Below are 17,772 nucleotides of genomic sequence, written 5' to 3' on the forward strand. Positions count from 1 at the left end.
TGTTCAAGTGCTTGCATGTCAGTGAGAAATTAAGGCACCACATGGGCTAGTGCAAAACTTAGTCATGGCAATAATCTCACAGTAGAGAAGCTACAATGTAAAATTCTGGACAAGCTGAGTTAGTAGTATTCTTGCCTGTGAAGATGCCAGTGGACAAGAAGGATGGAATGTAGAATGAAAGAATTAGAGAGAATTAGCAGGAACTGACTCTCTCCTCCTTTACTCGCTGTGGGGAAGGTTTTTGGAAACTGGAGAAGTGAAAAAAGAAAGTTGGACAACGCAAAGTTCTGTTAGTAGTGCATGCAGTGCTGCAAACTGTGCAGTGAGGAACAGCCTCTTCAGTCACTGTCTTTTTTTTACCCTTAATAGTTCATCCATGGTTGGCTAATCCTGTCCTCTTTTATGTTGCTGTTCCTCTTCACCTACATATATCTCGGGTAAGTAGAGATGTTGCAGGTAACGTGGCAGTTCAGAACTAACCCTTTCACCTCTTTGAAGAAAATCCCCAACTTCATGAACAGAATGTCTTTCCCTTTCTCCAAAGCGACCTTTTTTAAAAAAATAAAAAATGAAAGACTAATTCTTTAATGGACAATGCCTGATTTTTACAGTACATACTCTACAAAATTCACTAGGAAGTGATACAGTGAGCATAACGTGAACTGACTGAACCTTGTTGTACAGGGGTGCATTGATAACAACTCAGGAAATATAGGTATAAATTGTCAGCATCCTAGGATATGTTATAAGTTGTTTTAAGCGTTGTCATAACAAACTGTTTGGTTAGGTAGAGGTTCCCAATACATGCTGTCGGTTTGTGTGAAGCCTCTGAGAACCAAGTGTGAAGGGACTTCATGTGCTAAGCTACTTCTCTGGTTTGTCTCACTTTATCCTCAGGCTGTATCTCTTCAAGCTCATTTCACTGCATCCAAGTTTAGAAAGAATAAAGTTTTTAACTTTCAGTTTATGTATTTCTAATTCATCTTCAGTATTGAACATCATAGTTCTCGTGGTTTACCTGTATTTGACTTCTTAGCTAAAGACTGTCATATAGCCTATCTTAAATTTACTCTTGAAATCTGGCCTGCTCAAATCCTTGAAATCACCTCAGGATTAAGGCAGCGTGGTCCTTGACTGCATGCATAGGGTTTCTAATTTCCTGTACAGGGAACAGAGGGTTAAGAACACCAGCTGGCTGCAAAGCAAGTTCCCTTGTGATGAGGCCTGCTTCTGTCCTGCTTCCTTTCGGTCTCATAGGAGGCTTGTTTAACTAAAACTAGTAAGATGCTTTTTGTCAGGTGTTTTTTGTTGTTGTTGTTGTTGTTGTTTTGGGTTTTTTTTTTGTTTGTTTGTTTGTTTTTGGCTCAGCTGAATTTCCCTCTTGTATTCCAGTGAAGTGTTGAAGACATACAATGTGGCCATGGATTACCCCACGGTTATCTTAATCATCTGGAATTTTGGAGCTGTTGGAATGATTTGCATCCACTGGAAAGGTCCCTTGCAGCTCCAGCAAGCATATCTCATTATGATCAGTGCTCTGATGGCATTAGTTTTTATTAAATATCTACCTGAGTGGTCAGCATGGGTGATTCTAGGTGCAATCTCTATTTATGGTAAGTCCAGGTTGTGAATCTCAAGGCTCATGGAGAAGTTACTCTGTGGCAATCTCAGGGCTGTGTGTGCAATTCAGAAAATGACTTTATCATGCTTACAGCTTCAGAAGGAGGCAGGTGGGCAGTTAAGTTGATTCCCTGACTTGTTCACTTGTTCATGTAGTTACTGTACTTCTACCATGTCATTCCTTCCTTAGAGTGGAATGCTCATTTGAGGAAGTGCTGAACCACATCTAATTGTTGGCAGGGATGGTTGGATTTTTATCAGTAGCAACCTGATAGTCTTGCAGGTTTCAATTGGCAATTATGAAGAAATCATAGATTTTGGTATGAGTTAAAAGTTTGAAGGGAACCTGCAGAACAGGAGGTATCTGCAAGGTAACATTTAGATTGGTGAGGAGTTATGACAGAGATAGAGAGTAAGCAAAGAGGAATTGGACCAAAGGGCTTGATTCACCTGAAAAATAGACTTAGTGTATGTAGTGACAGATTGTAGAACATAAAGTACCCTCAGTCCTTCTCTAAAGTATTTTGTGTAATCTGTCATCTACTTTCATAGAAATAATGTGCTCTCAAAGCAAACAAACAAAAAAAACAACTCAAGTATTAACACAATGAAAATTCTTAATTGTCATATTAAGCCTTGGGGATGGTAATTAAGTGAAACATGTCTTTAGAGACTAGCAGCTGGAATTACACAAAGTGGCAGGAAACTCCATTCAGGAAGTTGTCCAGTAAATACTGATAGATGCCAGTATGAGGGATAAATAGTTTTTTAAGCACTAGGAATGTAAAATGTGTTGCAGCTTAAGATGAGATTGTCTGGCCCCTTTCTCTTTGCAGATCTGATTGCTGTTCTCTGTCCTAAGGGGCCACTGAGAATGCTGGTAGAAACTGCACAGGAGAGAAATGAGCCCATTTTTCCTGCATTAATATATTCCTGTGAGTAAGATCAAAATATTGATGGTTTTAACCACATTAAAATTGCAGCCATTTTCTGTCTCAAATCAATAAGCACTATTTTAGTTACTTCCTTGCCCTCAGATTGGTGTGCATTTATGTCCTGTAACACTCTGTTTGTGGAAGACCTTGTTTATCACTTAAATGGTACTAACTCTAATTAGCTGCAGCAGGGGCAGGTTTGCCTTGTGAAGCTGAAGCATTCAAAAGTCAATTTGTCTTTCCATGAATACACTGCAGAACGTGCCTCTTTGTTCTGCATACAAAAGCTTTGTGTGGACAGCAGTGTTTGCAAAGTTATTTAGTTAGATGATGCCCTCTCAGTACCCATATTCCTTCTGCATGTGCTTTATAAATATACTTAAGTGTTTAATGAGGTTCCATCTTTTCCTGTAGCTTTCTCTTCTGTGCACAGTGTAGATGGAAGTGCTTAGAATGTACTTGCTTTGTTTTCTCACTGTGTGGCTGCTCCCTTCAAGTGGCTTTATGCAAATATTGCTTTGCAAACAAAATCAGTCATCCCTTCACTGGCTTTTGTAGGCTGCTTAGCAGTGCCCTTAGCTGTGTCCTGTACCCTTATCCACAAAGGTATTTGTATGCTTAAGATTAGGTTAGGTAGAAGGTGGGAGACGTAGGACTCCCAGGATCTGGACTCATGTGCTTCATGGGCCTCAATGACTTCCATTATGTCTTTCTTAGGATGAAAGGCTATTTCCAAACGTTCGGCGCCGTGCTGAGGATGCCTACAACTTGGCTGTTATGGTTTTTCAAGTATTTAGTGCTATATAAATGCTCTTTTGTGTTCCAAGTAGAGGTTCAGTTGACTTCAGCTTGGAATGGAAGTGAAACCTAAGTCCTTTTTATTTGAGATTCTGTTACGTTGGCCTGAGATGACCTAGATGAAGCCTCCTAGATGTTTTAGTTAACAAGAGTTTCCTTCAAGGAGAATGCAATTCAACAAATAATAAATACTGAACCACAAGTTCTTGTGCAGAACGTCAGCGTCTCCATTGCAAGACCACATTCTGTGGATATCTCTAGATGTAAAAACATCACGTTGGCTGAACTTGTAATGGAATAGCAGACACTGTTTGCCTTGGCTTTTTTGTTAGTTTAGTTAAGCTTCAGTGAAAACAGGAAGACTGATGTACACTTAAATAAAAAGCTGATTTGAGTTCCCTTCCACTGATCTCAGAATGGCTCATATCCCTTCTTAAATTAGGGATCTCAAGAATAAACCCACAAACATTCTTCAGTTGTTCTTGGGACCAAAACAGAAATTGCCCATATTTTGACAGGAAAAATAATAACAAAGAAAAAGGCAGAAAGAAAACCAGCACTGAGCTCCAATGTGTCTTTCGCTTGTGTGATTTACCTTTAGCAGAAGAGGAGGAGTATGCCATCCAGCTTAACCAACTGAACCAACTTAACATTTGTACTAGCATCATTTCCGGTGCAACTGTTCCCTTTGAACAGACGAGACAGAAACCAGGAGGAAAACAAAGGAGATGAGGACCCTTGTTTTGTATTTTTGCTTTCTTCAGCCTATAGAGAAGACAATACTGACTTGTGCTCTGAGACTCTTAAAAATTGAACAGACACACTGTCTTAACTTGCTCTGACCTTGCCTTCTAAGGAACTAGGGAAACAAACTGAAAGCCAGTAGCATTTACAAGGGGAAGTGTTTATGTTTTCAGTGATAGCTAAATACTTAACTGCTCTGAGCTACAGTGACTGGTATTCTAAGCAGCTGATAACTTTCTTCTCTTTCTCTCTAGCTGCCATGATATGGACAGTTGGAATGGCAAAACCAGACACGGCAGCAAAAGGGCAAAGCCAACAGATGTGGGATGCAGGTATGCTTGCGTGTCACTCTCCTATATAGAGAAGTGGCCCATGGAAATAATACGTATATTTGCAACTGCAAGCAAATGCAAGCCCTTGAATCTCAAAGGACACACTTTTTTGTAGTATTGCTACGTTAGTTGCAGAACTTAATGCTGTTCTGAAACCCTCCTCTTTGAACTGGCAGCGAAAACTATTAGATGATGCTGGGTGTTCCAGTATTCAAGCTGCCTTTACTCAAACTAACAAAAACCCATCTTGAGATGTACTGAAGTCAAAGGTGGAAGCGGGTTCTGAGTTTTTTGTTTAACAGCTTTACCAGTTGGTGATGGTTAATTACAACATAGGCTTGTAACAATGATGCCAATGAACTGTGAACCTGAGTGCATTTCAGTGTGTCGTGTTCATACAACTGCCATGAAACAGATGTGCTCTAACCTAGCTCTAAGTTCAGTCTGGCTTACTCTGACAAAGAAAATGGACATTCTTACAATTACCCTTGGGTAGAGGTTTGGGCAGTTACACAGCAGTAGCTGATGTGTTCCAATTTTACATTCTAGCTGGTCCTGTGTCAATTTGTGTGTCACTGCTTAAAATGCAAATTAAACTGCAGTTTTGAAAGTGATTGAATAAAATCTGACTTTTTTTCTATCTGGTCCTATTGTACTTCAGAGCAGCTTTTTATGCTAAAGAAATACACTGTGTTCTGAGGTTTTACAATGGAACGTACTGCTTATTTTCAGGCTGAAGTAACAGATATACAACAGACCACGGGGACACAATCCTGCTTTTAAATCTAGCACAGAGCAGGGGCAAACTACACTGTCGGGTTTACTGAATGCATCAGTGGAAACTGTCTGTCCCAGGTCATGGTCTGCTTGCATCTGCAGTGGCAGCATCCAGTCAGGCTGACATGAACTGGAAAGTTTGTAGAGTGCTTCTGAAAAATCTGAACTGTCAGCTAGAGTAATGTCTCACAGACCAGATGCTTCTAAAAGCACATGGGAAAGATGAAAGCTGTTGGTTAGATGTGTTTAACAGGATTTATAAGAAAGAAAAAAAACAAACCCAACAACAACAAAAAACTTGTGAAGAAGGAAATGTCTACTTACCTGTGCATGATCAGCCAACTCCAATGTCAGTGTGATTCAGGGCAGAACTTTTCTCACAAATGGCTGTTCTCCTAGTCATCCACTTCTTTGTTGTGCTACCTGAGCACTTCCACCCTAAAGAAGTAACAATATGGCGCTATGTGTTAACTTTACTCAGTTTCACTTGTCACTTTAGCCTTCACAGACAGCAGATACTAGTACGTCTGACAGTTTGATCCAGAGACTGAGAATTGAGGTGAAATCTCCCTTTGTCTTTAATGACTGGTAGATAAATGCTTAATTTTGTGCATTTACTCACCTGTTTAGGCCACTGAACTCCTGGATAGCAGCCAAGCGAGCTGTGAGCATGCAACCATCTGGACTGTTCCAGATAACAACACGCATGTTTTCACCAAAGACACTGAATGTCTATGATTGACTGTTTTGTTTTGTTTTTTTTTCCTTCTTGGCCTATGTTTGTGGAACCAACAAGAAGATGGGAGAGAGAACCACAGTAGCACTTCACATTCAGACTCCCAGATTTTGGACACAAGGAGCCCTGCTCCCAGCCATCCCATCACTTTAGAGGAAATGGAAGAGGAGGAACGTAAGAGAAGCTTGATACATTGTTTTCAGTGCAGTCAGGACCACGGCCTGGCATTTTTACTCCTGGTGGTTAACACTGTAACTCATTTGGGCCTAATTGCAGTTTACTTGAAAAGTTGTGACTTGCTGAGGAATTGAGGTCCTATTCTGACTCTATTAGTTGCTGCTGCAGTATCTGTTCTGGGTTTGTGGTTGCAGTGACATGCCTTTGGCTACGCAGACAACTTAAGCAGTTCCTTCTTCCCCTTGCACCCCCCTCCATTCTGTCTTCACATTTCCTCAGCTGGAGGGCAGCACAAAGAAGCACCTCTGAGAATTAGGTTATGCAAAAAATAATTGCAGAAGAACAGTTGGAAGTCTTGGCTTCCTCAGTAATCTCTGGAGGTAATCCCTTTTACCTCTTCAGAATGCCAAAGGTTTAGCTTGGTTAGTAGCCAGGACTAGCAACCTTCGCCTGGTCCCCAGGGTACAAGACTTGGTTCAGGAGGAAGCAAAACAGGAGAAGTAAGACTTGTTTTCTTTTCCCTTCCACTTCTTGTAGGAGGTGTGAAACTGGGCCTTGGAGACTTCATATTTTACAGTGTGCTGGTTGGGAAGGCAGCTGCCACACCTAGTGGAGACTGGAATACTACACTGGCCTGCTTTGTGGCCATTCTCATAGTAAGTGAGCAAGTTTTTGAAACTGCCATGGTCTTATTTAGCATAGCAGTATATTGCCTACAGCTAAGGACAAGTACGAACAGCTAACGACTGCTAAATCACTCCAGGCAATGTCCTGGGTGCTCAGGTGAAAGCACCCATGGATTTCCTAGCTCAGCACTCTGTCTATAAAGACAGGCTTTAAGTGACTTCTAGGAGAAGCTGGGTGACATAGGCTGGGAGGGAGGACTCCTCAGAGCAGAGCCAAATGTGGAGATGGTGTTGGTCAGACAGACCGAAGGAAAACAGCAACAGCTGAACTGCTTGCATATTTTCTTCAGTGTTAGAGACTGAGGACTGAGGTCCCTTAACTCTGGGAAAGCATTCCTCTATCTCTCAGGCCTTATACCCCATTCCCTGTCTTTTAAGGTGCTGTTAAATTTGTTCTGATTTCTTCTCAGTTTTGTAATTCTGGTGCTGTGTGGCTTTCTGCTTCCAAAACTGTCCCTGCAGTGTCCAGGCAGCGGGCACATCTTTTAATTACACTGTGGAGTAGGTGTAAGCCAGTTATGGTCCACGAAGAGTATGAAGAACAGAGCCATAGAGTCAGTTGGATTGTAGCCAGCCATGCAGCCCAGAAACAATGATTTAAGAATAAATAAATCAAATCCCACCAGCTGATCCCTAGCAAATGGGTGTTTGGTGGAGCCCAGTGTGAATGTTGTCTCTGAAGCTTCATCATCATGAAGGAAGACAAAAGGGCTCAGATAAGAGAAGTAATCCATACCTAAATATACTTAATCCAACTGTACTGTATATCCCAAACCTTTAAAAGCTTACACGTTTTCTGAGAGACGGATTTTAGCCTGCTACGATGATGATGCAGATGAAGATGTGTGGAAATATATCTCTAATTGGTAGTTCAGGCAGGCTTCAATTTTTGTACAGTGTGTCTAGCTTCCTTATATATTAGATTGTTACCAGAGGTATGTTTCTGGGCTTCTTACTTTATTTCCTTTATTCTCCCTGGCAGGGTTTATGTTTAACTCTCTTATTACTGGCTGTTTTTAAGAAAGCACTACCTGCTCTTCCCATCTCCATCACCTTCGGCTTGATCTTTTACTTCTCAACAGACAACCTTGTGCGACCGTTCATGGACACCCTGGCCTCCCACCAGCTGTATATTTAGAAGAAGTGGGAGTTGAAGAATTCTTCTTAAACTTTGCAGTGAAGTATGGTACACTGTTTGGAATAAGTCATAACGTTTTTCACCTAGTGCCATATATTTGTAAGGAAAACAGTAACTCTGTGACATGATGTGTACTAAAAAGCTAGCTACGTGTTAAGCTGAACTTTTTCACAGGACTCCTAACTCTCGGACTCCAATGGAAAGCCTAGCTCATTGCAGATGTCAGAGCATTACTTAAATGTTATTTAATGTGCAAACTGGTTCTAAAGACCAAGGAAGCCTGTATGTAGTGCGGGGTACTGGAGAGATGAAGGGTCTGATCTCTGCTTCCAGAAGCTCAGGCGTTCTAGCCTTGGAATTGCAGTCAAGTTTTGCTGTGCTCTGGAGTTTTTAGCATTTCAGACTTTTGAAGTGTTGTGTGCATGTGTAGGGAAAGTCAGTCTTGCTTGTAATTAGAAAAGCACAGCAGTATGCAGAGAACAGAGCATCACACCTCGTCGTGAGCACTAAACTGATGTGTGATGCCGAACTTTATAAGCTGGACTGCATAATTGCCCCAGTTGTCTCTCTTTGTTCTGAGCCTAGTGAGACACGGCTGCCATGGTTCTAGATGGGATGTCAGCAGTAGGATGTCTGAACATCAGGCTTCTGTTTCTGCGTGCATCCCCCTGGGCAGCCAACAGCTGAAGGCAGGGCTGACTGTTAAGCAGATCAGATCCTCAGCGTGGAAATCATTGCACAGCTCCCAGTAAATCAGCTGACCTGTAACTTCTTCTGTGTACCTCTGGTCTCATTTCTGTACATTGTCATAACTATTCCACAGGAGGACTTACCTTCCCTCTATGAAGAGGTCCTCTGATGCTGACTGAAGCTTGGTTTACCTTTTTTGGTACTGTTATTTAAAGAGCTTTTATTACAAATTTTAAAATAGCTATTTAATGTAAAAGGAACTCTTTTGAAAATACTGTCATAATTTGTATCAAAATATGGGGGTGCAAACACCAATTTGCTGTGACGTTACGTAAGGCACCACTAATGCTGGAAACGTTGACACAGCCTCAAGTGACTTCATTAAAAAAAAAAAAACCCACAAAAAATCACACTGTGTTGCCAGTAGAGAAAAACAGGTCTGACTCTATCCTTACTAGTTATTCCTTCCAGTTATTACTTAATCACTGTTTTCCTCCAGATTTTAAGAACATTTTATTTCTACTCTGAGGGTCGTTTTTAGCAATAGTTCTGTGACTTCCTTTTTTCTTCTTACATGAGTGTGTAACAAACAAGCTCTGTTTTTTTTGACAGCTGATCAGTATCAGCATTTAAAATTGAAACGTAATGCAGGGCTTTTTGAACAATGCACTGTCACTGAGAGATACAGAACTTCAGGTCTGAGAATCCTTTTTAGATAAGGCTTTGAAGTATGCCTTTTTAAGATAATGTTTTTTTTCCAGTAGACTCCTTCAAGCTAATCTACTTTTTGATATTTTAACAAGAACATCAGGTAGGTACTTCAAACAAGTCTTTAAAAAGCACGTAAGGTGTTTTGAGTGGTGTGTCTTAGTTTGGACAAGTACATAATTTTTGCTCTTGGTTTAGTTTGCTGTTCTTACTACTTAAATTTGCAATGTTTGAATGTAAAATTTGCAGACAACTAATTATTACTGATAGCTATTTTCCTTTGGAAACAAACTGTCTGCTTGTTTTTTAAGGTTTATATAAATTAGTTGTTCTTTTTCTTTTTAACAAAAACAGTTATGGGGCCAAATCAAAATACAATCACTTGCAATCATGATTTTATATTTTATACTGCATGGTGTAGATGACGTGAAATACTTTATATATAAGAAAAAATCCTGCTTGGCTTAACAGGGCTGTAGCATATTGTTATAAGTAATTTATTTTTCTGAAATTAAGTTGATATATGAAGGAAACTGGGTGGATCCTTCTTACAGAAGTATCATTAATAGAGCTTGAGTTCTGTGTAGATTTGTGCTTACAATGACTGGCCCCTGAGCAAATTCTGCATAACTTATAATTTAAAAGGTGACTGAGCAATGGATTCTGTCAGTGCAACTAAATGTACTTGCTTGGTGAGTAAAGGGGTATATTGTGTGTGCATATACTGGAGTGGTTCTAACTGTGTAAATGTTTATATGTATTTGCTAATATATATTCACTGTGAGTGTGTGTATATGTATGTATATACACATACAAGAGTTTTAAAATGATGTTGAGTGATCTGTCATCTTGTTGGGCATTTCCACTTGCGTATGAAAGTGAAGTTCTGTTCACGTTGTTGGCGTTGCACAGGATGGCACAGGATTTATGTTTTGCCCTTCAAAAAGGATGAACTGTAGCCTAGGAGCTACGTGAGGAATGGGCTCAGTGATCCTACAACTTGAGTGAGTGTGTGTGTGTGTGTGTGTGTGTGTGTGTGTGTGTGTGTGTAGCAAGTGGTTGTCTGTCTTTTCTGTGCACGCACTGATTTCGCCTCGCTGCATGCTCTGCTAAACTGCAGTTTGACCTTAGAAATCCTAAATACTGCTGTTGATTTGCCTCCATGAAAATGTACAGCTGTCAGGTAGGTTAGGATGACAACTACTTTAATGTAGGTGTCACTCAATGGCTTGAAGTCCTATAGGAGATGCCATGTGTTTGTATTTTCCTACATCTACCCTATCAAACCTTCTTTCCAATTTAGAATGAGTGTTTCATTATATGTGGACTGAAGCACAGCTTGGGCATAGAACAATCCCTAATGTGTAAGACTGAAGAATACCCAGGAACAAAAATGCAGTGGTAAGCCTGCCTAATGCTGGGGGATATGCAGCATTTATTGCGTTCCTTCCATTTCCATCATATTGCTACAGATTTTCTATCATTTCCCACTAAATTCAAGATGTTTGAAGTTGATGCTGTCAGCTGTCAAGGAGTTAAGTGAATATGAACTGTTTATTTTTTCCTTCATGCAACTCATTTGTTTGACAGGTGCCCAGGAGCACATTTCTGGGAGGTGTCAGTGTTCAGTACTATTTATCGCTCAGTATTAAAAAGATATAAATAAATCCAGACTGTGAAGTGGAACTAGCTAAGCTTCTTGATATAGAAACCTGAGCCAGGTATGGGGCCAAGCAGTGGGAGTGGAAGTTTTCCAGAACTGAGAACTGTTTGAGTCCTATCGAATGCAGCCTGAACAATGTGTCAGCTTCTAGGCCAACTCAGGGGTTAGGACAGTGCAGAAATAAATGGTGTGAAGCCTAGTGGTCCTTAACTACTGCATTGCAGGGCCTGAAGAATCAGAAGGAGGCAGAGTAGGGAAAGCTTTAGGTCTATTTGGTCCAGCGTCCTTGGTTGGCATGAATTCAAGGATATCATCCCAGAATAAAATCTGAGCAACTCTGCAGCTACCTTGCATTTAAGAGTAACAGCAAACATAAAAAAACAGTCCAACATTTTAACTTATGCAGTACCTGTCCTCAAGCTTTACAAAGCTAAATATAAGCAGTTAGAATTCTCCCTGACTTGGTAGAGCTGCATCTATTTATGGAAGAACTCGAGTCGTTATTCAGAACTGATGTAGGGCAGGGTATCTAAGGCTGCAGGTAGGTAGGCAGTCAGAGTTATTTTTAAAGCCACAGCTTTGATGTACCAACAAATAGTTAATAACAATAAAATGGTAATAGTGCAAACAGGATTATTCCAGCAGGATCTCCTTGCCCCTTTACTGTTCCAGAAAACACATGCCATCCCTTTAAGCCCCCACCAAATACAGTTTTTATATATTACTGGAAAGGTAATCAGAGCTATTCTTGTTTTCCAAATATTGTGCTAATAATTAGTCTTACAGCAGTGTTATAGCAGGTTTCAAGAGGCATGGAAACTATTTGATTTTCTTCCTTAATATAGAGGAAAAAAAAACAATCTGTGATTTTTGGCCTTCTGTGATTTGGGTGAGCAAACCAAGGACCAAAATGGCAAACACTGACTAATTTCAGACAATTCATCATGCAGGCAATCCAGAATCTGGATTGTGTGGAGAACTAACAGGGAACAGAAATCCAGCAAATGCTTTTGGTACAGAGGCTACAGTCTGTGCACTGTTAGCCTATGGATCAATACAAAGTTAGAAGAAAGAAAACATACCGGAGGCATAGGTTAGATTTACAAAAGAGAAGTAGGGTTTCTCCAGGATTATCACAGCAGTGCAGTTATAGTTTTAAAGATAGAAATGGTGGGAAAATCGGGGCTAGAAGGGAATATAAAGCTGCATCCAAAGCACTTATCTAAAGGGTTAAGTTACCTTACTTGTTGTCAGTTTGTCTCTGTGCTTTTCAGTGCCATCATGAGATAAAGTTCTGCTGCAGAGAACAGAGATCTGTCTTCCAGGAAGGGAACTGCCCCTTGTGTTGTGAAAGCAGGTCACCAATTAAACTAGAATGACAGCTCTCAAAGTCCATGGAATGGATGGCACAGAATAGTCACACACTTCATCGTTAGATTCTGTATCTAGGGGGACTGCTGAAGTAAAGGGATACCTCTGATCCCACACCTTGGGCTCCTCCAGGCTAGCAATTCCTTTGGTAACATCTGAGAGTTCACTCTGGGAGAGTGAACCTGTACTGCTGGTTCTTGGTGCTGCTGTGCCTGAAGGCAAGCTCTTTTCACAGTGCACAGCTGCAGTGCATGTTGAAATTATTCTGTTGTGCTTCCAGTGAGGCTTTCCATGCGTTTCTTTAGGAGCCAGGCTTCAGGAGCATGACAGAGCAGAAAATTACCTGCAGCTTTGTTTTACAGATAGGAGTTGAAGTATTTACTGAGGGTCAAATGAAGGGCTTAACCTGAATGTCTGGACCATTTCTTGATGTGTCATTCTTTCTAGAGGTGTTAACTGCAAGAGTGCCCCCTCAGCTGAACTCAGATGTGTCAGTCACTTGTGAACCCTCCTCTCCAGCTGTGATCACGCAAATATAGATACTAGAGATCAGATTACATAGCCTTTCTTAGCTGACCTCGTGTATAGGATCAGTAGCCATAACAAAGCCGGAAAAGGGTCAGTCAGCATCCGAAGTTAGCAGTGATTCAGCTTGCCCCCTAGACTGACTACTAAAAGTAAATGGTTAGGACTCTATGAATCACCTTCCCACAAGTGGACAGGGTCGAGGAGATTGCCTGTTTGCCACACAACACACAGGTGTTCAGAAACCCCCCAAGCTTTCCTCTCTCCCCTGTGCTCCATGCTATATATTGGAACAGCAAGACAGGGTGCCAGGAAGCCAGAAGGCAGAGCAGCTGTTGGGGCAGTGAAAGCAATCACGCGGTCTTGAGGCTGAGTCCAGGCTGAGCCAATGTGGTGCTGCAGCCATGTGATGTGCAGCCATACTTTGCCAACGCGGCTGTGTTTGGCAGCAAGCTTTACCATTAACCACCAAACTGCCATGACTAGTGCTAATTCTTAGTTTGGGCTAAGTTCTCCAAAACCTGGTGCAATGTTCTAAAACAGACCCATTTCTCCTGTATTCTCCATCCTGTCTTCCTGTTTAGATTGATTCTGTGGAAACTCTTCTAGATAACCCTCCTGTCCTTCATCTAAGAGTCCTCAGAGTGGCCAAATGCAGGTGAGGGACTTGCTTCTGTTTGCCTAGTTTCAAAATTAGTTTCTGTGTTTAACCAAGAGTTGAATGGCTTCACTAGTTATTATCTGCACATTGAATCCTGCCAGGAAGCTACAAGGAACTGTCTTTCTGCTATGCTTCTGCAGGCTCTGTTGTGATAAAATCAGTTAGGTGGCAGGAGAAAAAGGCAAAGTGCATGCTAAACTATACAAGCAAGTGCAGATTACAGTGAGCAAAAATAATGGATCTTTCTAGCTTAGAAATAAAGAACTACTGTCTTGAAATAAGAAATTCTTTATGCTGAGAACTTCCCATCACTGGATGACCACCCCAGTTACACAGCAGAATCCCTATCTCGAGGTTTTTGAGATGCAGTTGCTCAGAGTGCTAGATAATCTCATCTGGGCTTTCTTTTCTCAGAGAATGTTGGACTTGATGATTTTCCAAGGTTCTTTCCAACCTGGGCTCTCCTATGACTAGGACTAATTGCTAGGGTGGCAGCCAAATGTGCTATCCCACAAGCAACATGAAGACAAGGACTAGTACTGCTTTCTTACTTTTAGTGCTCTTTGTGCAGTCTTGCCACCTGTCTCTGTCCTTCTCTCAGTGCACTCCACCCCCACAGGCTCATCTCCAACTTTCCAAAGCACCCAGTGCCCACTACAGCCACGTGGCAAAGTTTGGCGGCAGCAGTGGCTGGCACAAACCACAGCCAAGCACTGTGGTGGTGTGGTGTGCTGCACAGCTTTTTCCAGCCATCCTCTGTCAGTTATGAACATGTTTGTAGCTTTGGCTTGTTGTGACTTGTTACCACACCATCTAGAGAATAACAACTACTTCTAGTTCTTTCATAACGTAAGGAAAAGAAGATACCTGCATGTAAATTTCCACTTTGAGAGATGTTTGCAACACTTCTCCCAGTGGGAAGAAATCGCGTTATCTGACACAGTGAGAATGTGTGTGTGTGCTGGGGAGCAGGGGCAAACCCTGGTAAAAGATTAAGAGGGCTGTGATCTCTCTCACATCCCTGAGCAATCTGGGAGGATGCTCTCTAAAATGCCTGAAGAGTCGACTGGACATTTATTCCTTGATTATTAAAGATAATCCCCGCATTAGTGGGCCTACCACCACTTCCTATTAGGTCAGTACTGTGTAGTAAATTGCCTGGAACTATATAGCTCTAGCCACAAATACTGTCAAAAGCCCCACTGTATATAACCTCACAGACCCTGCCCACCTCCTCCTAGCAAGGGGCCTCAGCCTTCCAGCAGCCCCACTGGCCTCCCCTGCCTCTTTCAGCCATGTGGAGCAAGGCTGCTTGCTGACGGCCCTGGACTGAAAATAGGGGGGGTGAAAGTTCATGAAATACCTGTCCCATTCCCTGCACTGCTTCTTGGTCAGAAAACATTTGTTGTGAAAACTGACGTGCTGCCTCCTTCCAAGAGAGCTGAATCATCTTGGAATAAAGTTTTTACCAACAAAATGAAATTGAGCCTTTTCTCCTTCCCTTTACAGCAAGGAGAGAGAGAAAAGAAGGTTAAATACAAAGAAAGCTTGAGCGTTTGGGGGTGAAAATACACAATTCAGGAGTCAACATTCCAAAGTGCTATAAAAATAGCTCATCATTTGGATCCTATGATGATAGTGGACGTGCATCTGCCACTGACTGAAATCAGAGGGATCTCATTTCTTTACAAGGCTGTTGCTCTCATTCTTGGCCATAAAGCCGTGTAAATAACATATGGTACAAACAGCGTCACTGAAACCTGCCAAAGTTTTGAAATACTTAAAGTTAACTACTGAAACCAAGCCACCTGTCCAGTAAGTTCTCCTTGAGCTGTTCCAGTTCATCATCATTGCAGCACTATGTTGATAGAACGCCATAAATCTGTGGAGGCAGATACTACATTCTTCCTGCCCTATAGAAACTTCCCTCTAAAGATGAGTGAACACAAGGTGAAGGATAAGATGTAGCTTATCTGAGCTTTGGTGGTTACTTGGAGAGGAAAAACTGACAGAAAGATTTCCAAAGTAGTTTTTGCCTTGTGGTTAGCTGTATGAATGTGGGAGAAGGATGGTGACGCATATTTTATTGTGGTCACAGAAGCAGCTTGGGCCTGTCCTATGTCTATGTAAGAGGATTTCTGCGCGTTCTCCGCATAGTCCTGATGCTCATCAACCTGATGACAAGACCAATAGTTGCTTAATTGAAAATGCGTTAACTTTTTTTCCTGCAGGTTAGTTGTCTGACTACTAATTTCCCATTGCAGTGGAACTCTCCTGACTGCAGGGCCCAAGGATCCTTCCAGGCTCTGATTCTCTAACTTTGTTTTTCTGAAGTTGAGACAGGCTGACCAATTCCTCTCCTACATGCCTGGGAACTTGGCCCACTTTGTACAAAGCTCTGACAGAAGCCAGCTTTTCCTGAGTTCTTCAAAGCAGTCAACATCAGAACTGGCAAGGTTTTTTTTGGGTGTTCCCTGGCATTCAGTAAGCAGTGAGCTGCTAACTGGTGAGCAAACAGACTTCCCTCAGAAAACAGCAAGCAGGAGGAGAAAAGCAACCTCACCCAATGCCTGACAGTGAGCTTGCTGGAAGTCACATTTAAAGAGTCCTAGATTCTCTCTTCCCTATGTTGCTCTTGCTGATTTTACTGGGACCTGCAGCAGAGCTGTTTATCCGTCTCATGAAATTACATAAGTAAGTCCTTTGTTATGAAACTGTCAACAGGCAATGCAAGGTAAAGATATGATGGCCATGCGAAAGCCTCTGCACAAATCCATAACTTCTAGCTGCTACATCAAGCATTCTCTAGAGGTGCTCACATTTCTGGATAAGGCAGCAAATACATAGAAAGTTGACTGAATATAACAATACTGAATAAGATGTGACAAGCAAATGAAAGCCATAGTACAACAGATAGACTGTGGTTGAGTTATTATTGCATCTTCTTATAGTCCAATAAAAGACTCCTAAAACTTCCAGAACTTGATTTTTCACAGAACTGCTCGGGCTTGCTCTGTCAATTCAGATCTGCATTGCACAGATCTGCAAAAGGATGCAAGAATCCTACACAGAAATTACACAGGATTTAGACACTGAAGTACAAACTCACGTAACAGCCTCATTCTTCTTCACATCATACTGGTAGCACGGAGGCATCAACGCATGCCACAGTTTTTAACATGAAACATACAACCAGAAGGGGTGGCCCGGACTGACCTCTACTGAATTCACATTCGCATGTCCTGCCTCTGAAAACAGTTTGCACGAGGAAAGACTGTCTGGGATTTGGAAAGGGTGGATGAGTATTCTCATTGCTGAGCTTTTCCATCAGGTACAGCATAACTAATATTAATAATAATATTTGTAAGGCTAGAGGGCAGAAGGCAAGAACATGCATAACAACAAGAGTCTTAATGTGAGGGTGGAATGCTTGAAGTTTTCATAAGCAAAGAAGGAAGCTGAATTTGGATCTTTTAAAGCCCATGGGGGTTGTTAACCACTAGGCTATTAAATAAATCACTGATACTTGACTGCTCAGTTTATTTCTGAAATACTTTGCCTCTCCTTTCTCTAGAATTCAGAACTATGAATTTAATTATTGGTAGCACTAAATATTGTATTTTATCTTTTGCCGTTACTCTTCAGAGTGCATGGCGACCTTGCAAGACTTATGCCATGGCGCAATTCCCCCTGTGCACTACATACAACATTTGCCTTTATATTTAGGATTGTGAACACTGTTAGTCAACCAAATGTCACAAGTTAGCCTCTGGATTACAGACTTTGAATCCTGGGTGTCCTGTTCCTATTCCCCCTGCAGAACTAAATGGTGACAATAACAAAAAAGTATGAAGTATCAACTTCTGCTAGCTTCAATCCAGTTTTTTAATCCCAACTCCTTCCATTCCAACTTCCATGGAGAACAAACCCTTCTCACTTCTTCAGTCTAAGTATAGAAGAAGCCTGTCTTGCATTCAAATACAAGGGGTCTTTTAAGGATGCAGAAAGCCTGGCAGTAGAAGGTGTGATGCAAATTAAATAGCAGCTGCAAGAATGGTTTACCACATGGGAATGAAGTGAACCAGCCAGGCCTGTCTTAGAAAGATGGGGAGAGCTTGATCCTTTGCTTGTTCTGCCTACATCTCAAACTATGACAGCGTGTTCATGCAGAAACCCATGGAATTCTCTGTGCTCAGCACAGTGAGTAACGT

General features: G+C 41.5%; 1 protein-coding gene across 5 annotated transcripts in view; it reads left to right on the forward strand.

Annotated features, from left to right (window-relative positions):
• Window positions 1-16,539, forward strand: part of PSEN2 (presenilin 2) — a 23,139-nt gene extending 6,600 nt beyond the window's left edge. For 4 of the 5 annotated variants that reach the window (XM_042895221.1, XM_042895225.1, XM_042895223.1 and 1 more), the window contains exons 5-11: window positions 370-437; window positions 1,393-1,613; window positions 2,457-2,555; window positions 4,352-4,429; window positions 6,003-6,116; window positions 6,657-6,775; window positions 7,788-16,539. In XM_042895221.1, coding sequence (XP_042751155.1) covers window positions 370-437; window positions 1,393-1,613; window positions 2,457-2,555; window positions 4,352-4,429; window positions 6,003-6,116; window positions 6,657-6,775; window positions 7,788-7,943 — 855 coding nt within the window. In that variant the 3' untranslated portion in view covers window positions 7,944-16,539. The remainder of the gene's footprint in view (window positions 1-369; window positions 438-1,392; window positions 1,614-2,456; window positions 2,556-4,351; window positions 4,430-6,002; window positions 6,117-6,656; window positions 6,776-7,787) is intronic. The other variant, XM_042895226.1, reaches the window with a different exon arrangement.
• The last annotated feature ends 1,233 nt before the right edge of the window (window positions 16,540-17,772 follow it).

The sequence above is a fragment of the Lagopus leucura genome, unplaced genomic scaffold (genome assembly GCF_019238085.1).
Source record: "Lagopus leucura isolate 7727_CA_CO unplaced genomic scaffold, USGS_WTPT01 Super-Scaffold_73, whole genome shotgun sequence".
Classification (NCBI taxonomy): domain Eukaryota; kingdom Metazoa; phylum Chordata; class Aves; order Galliformes; family Phasianidae; genus Lagopus; species Lagopus leucura.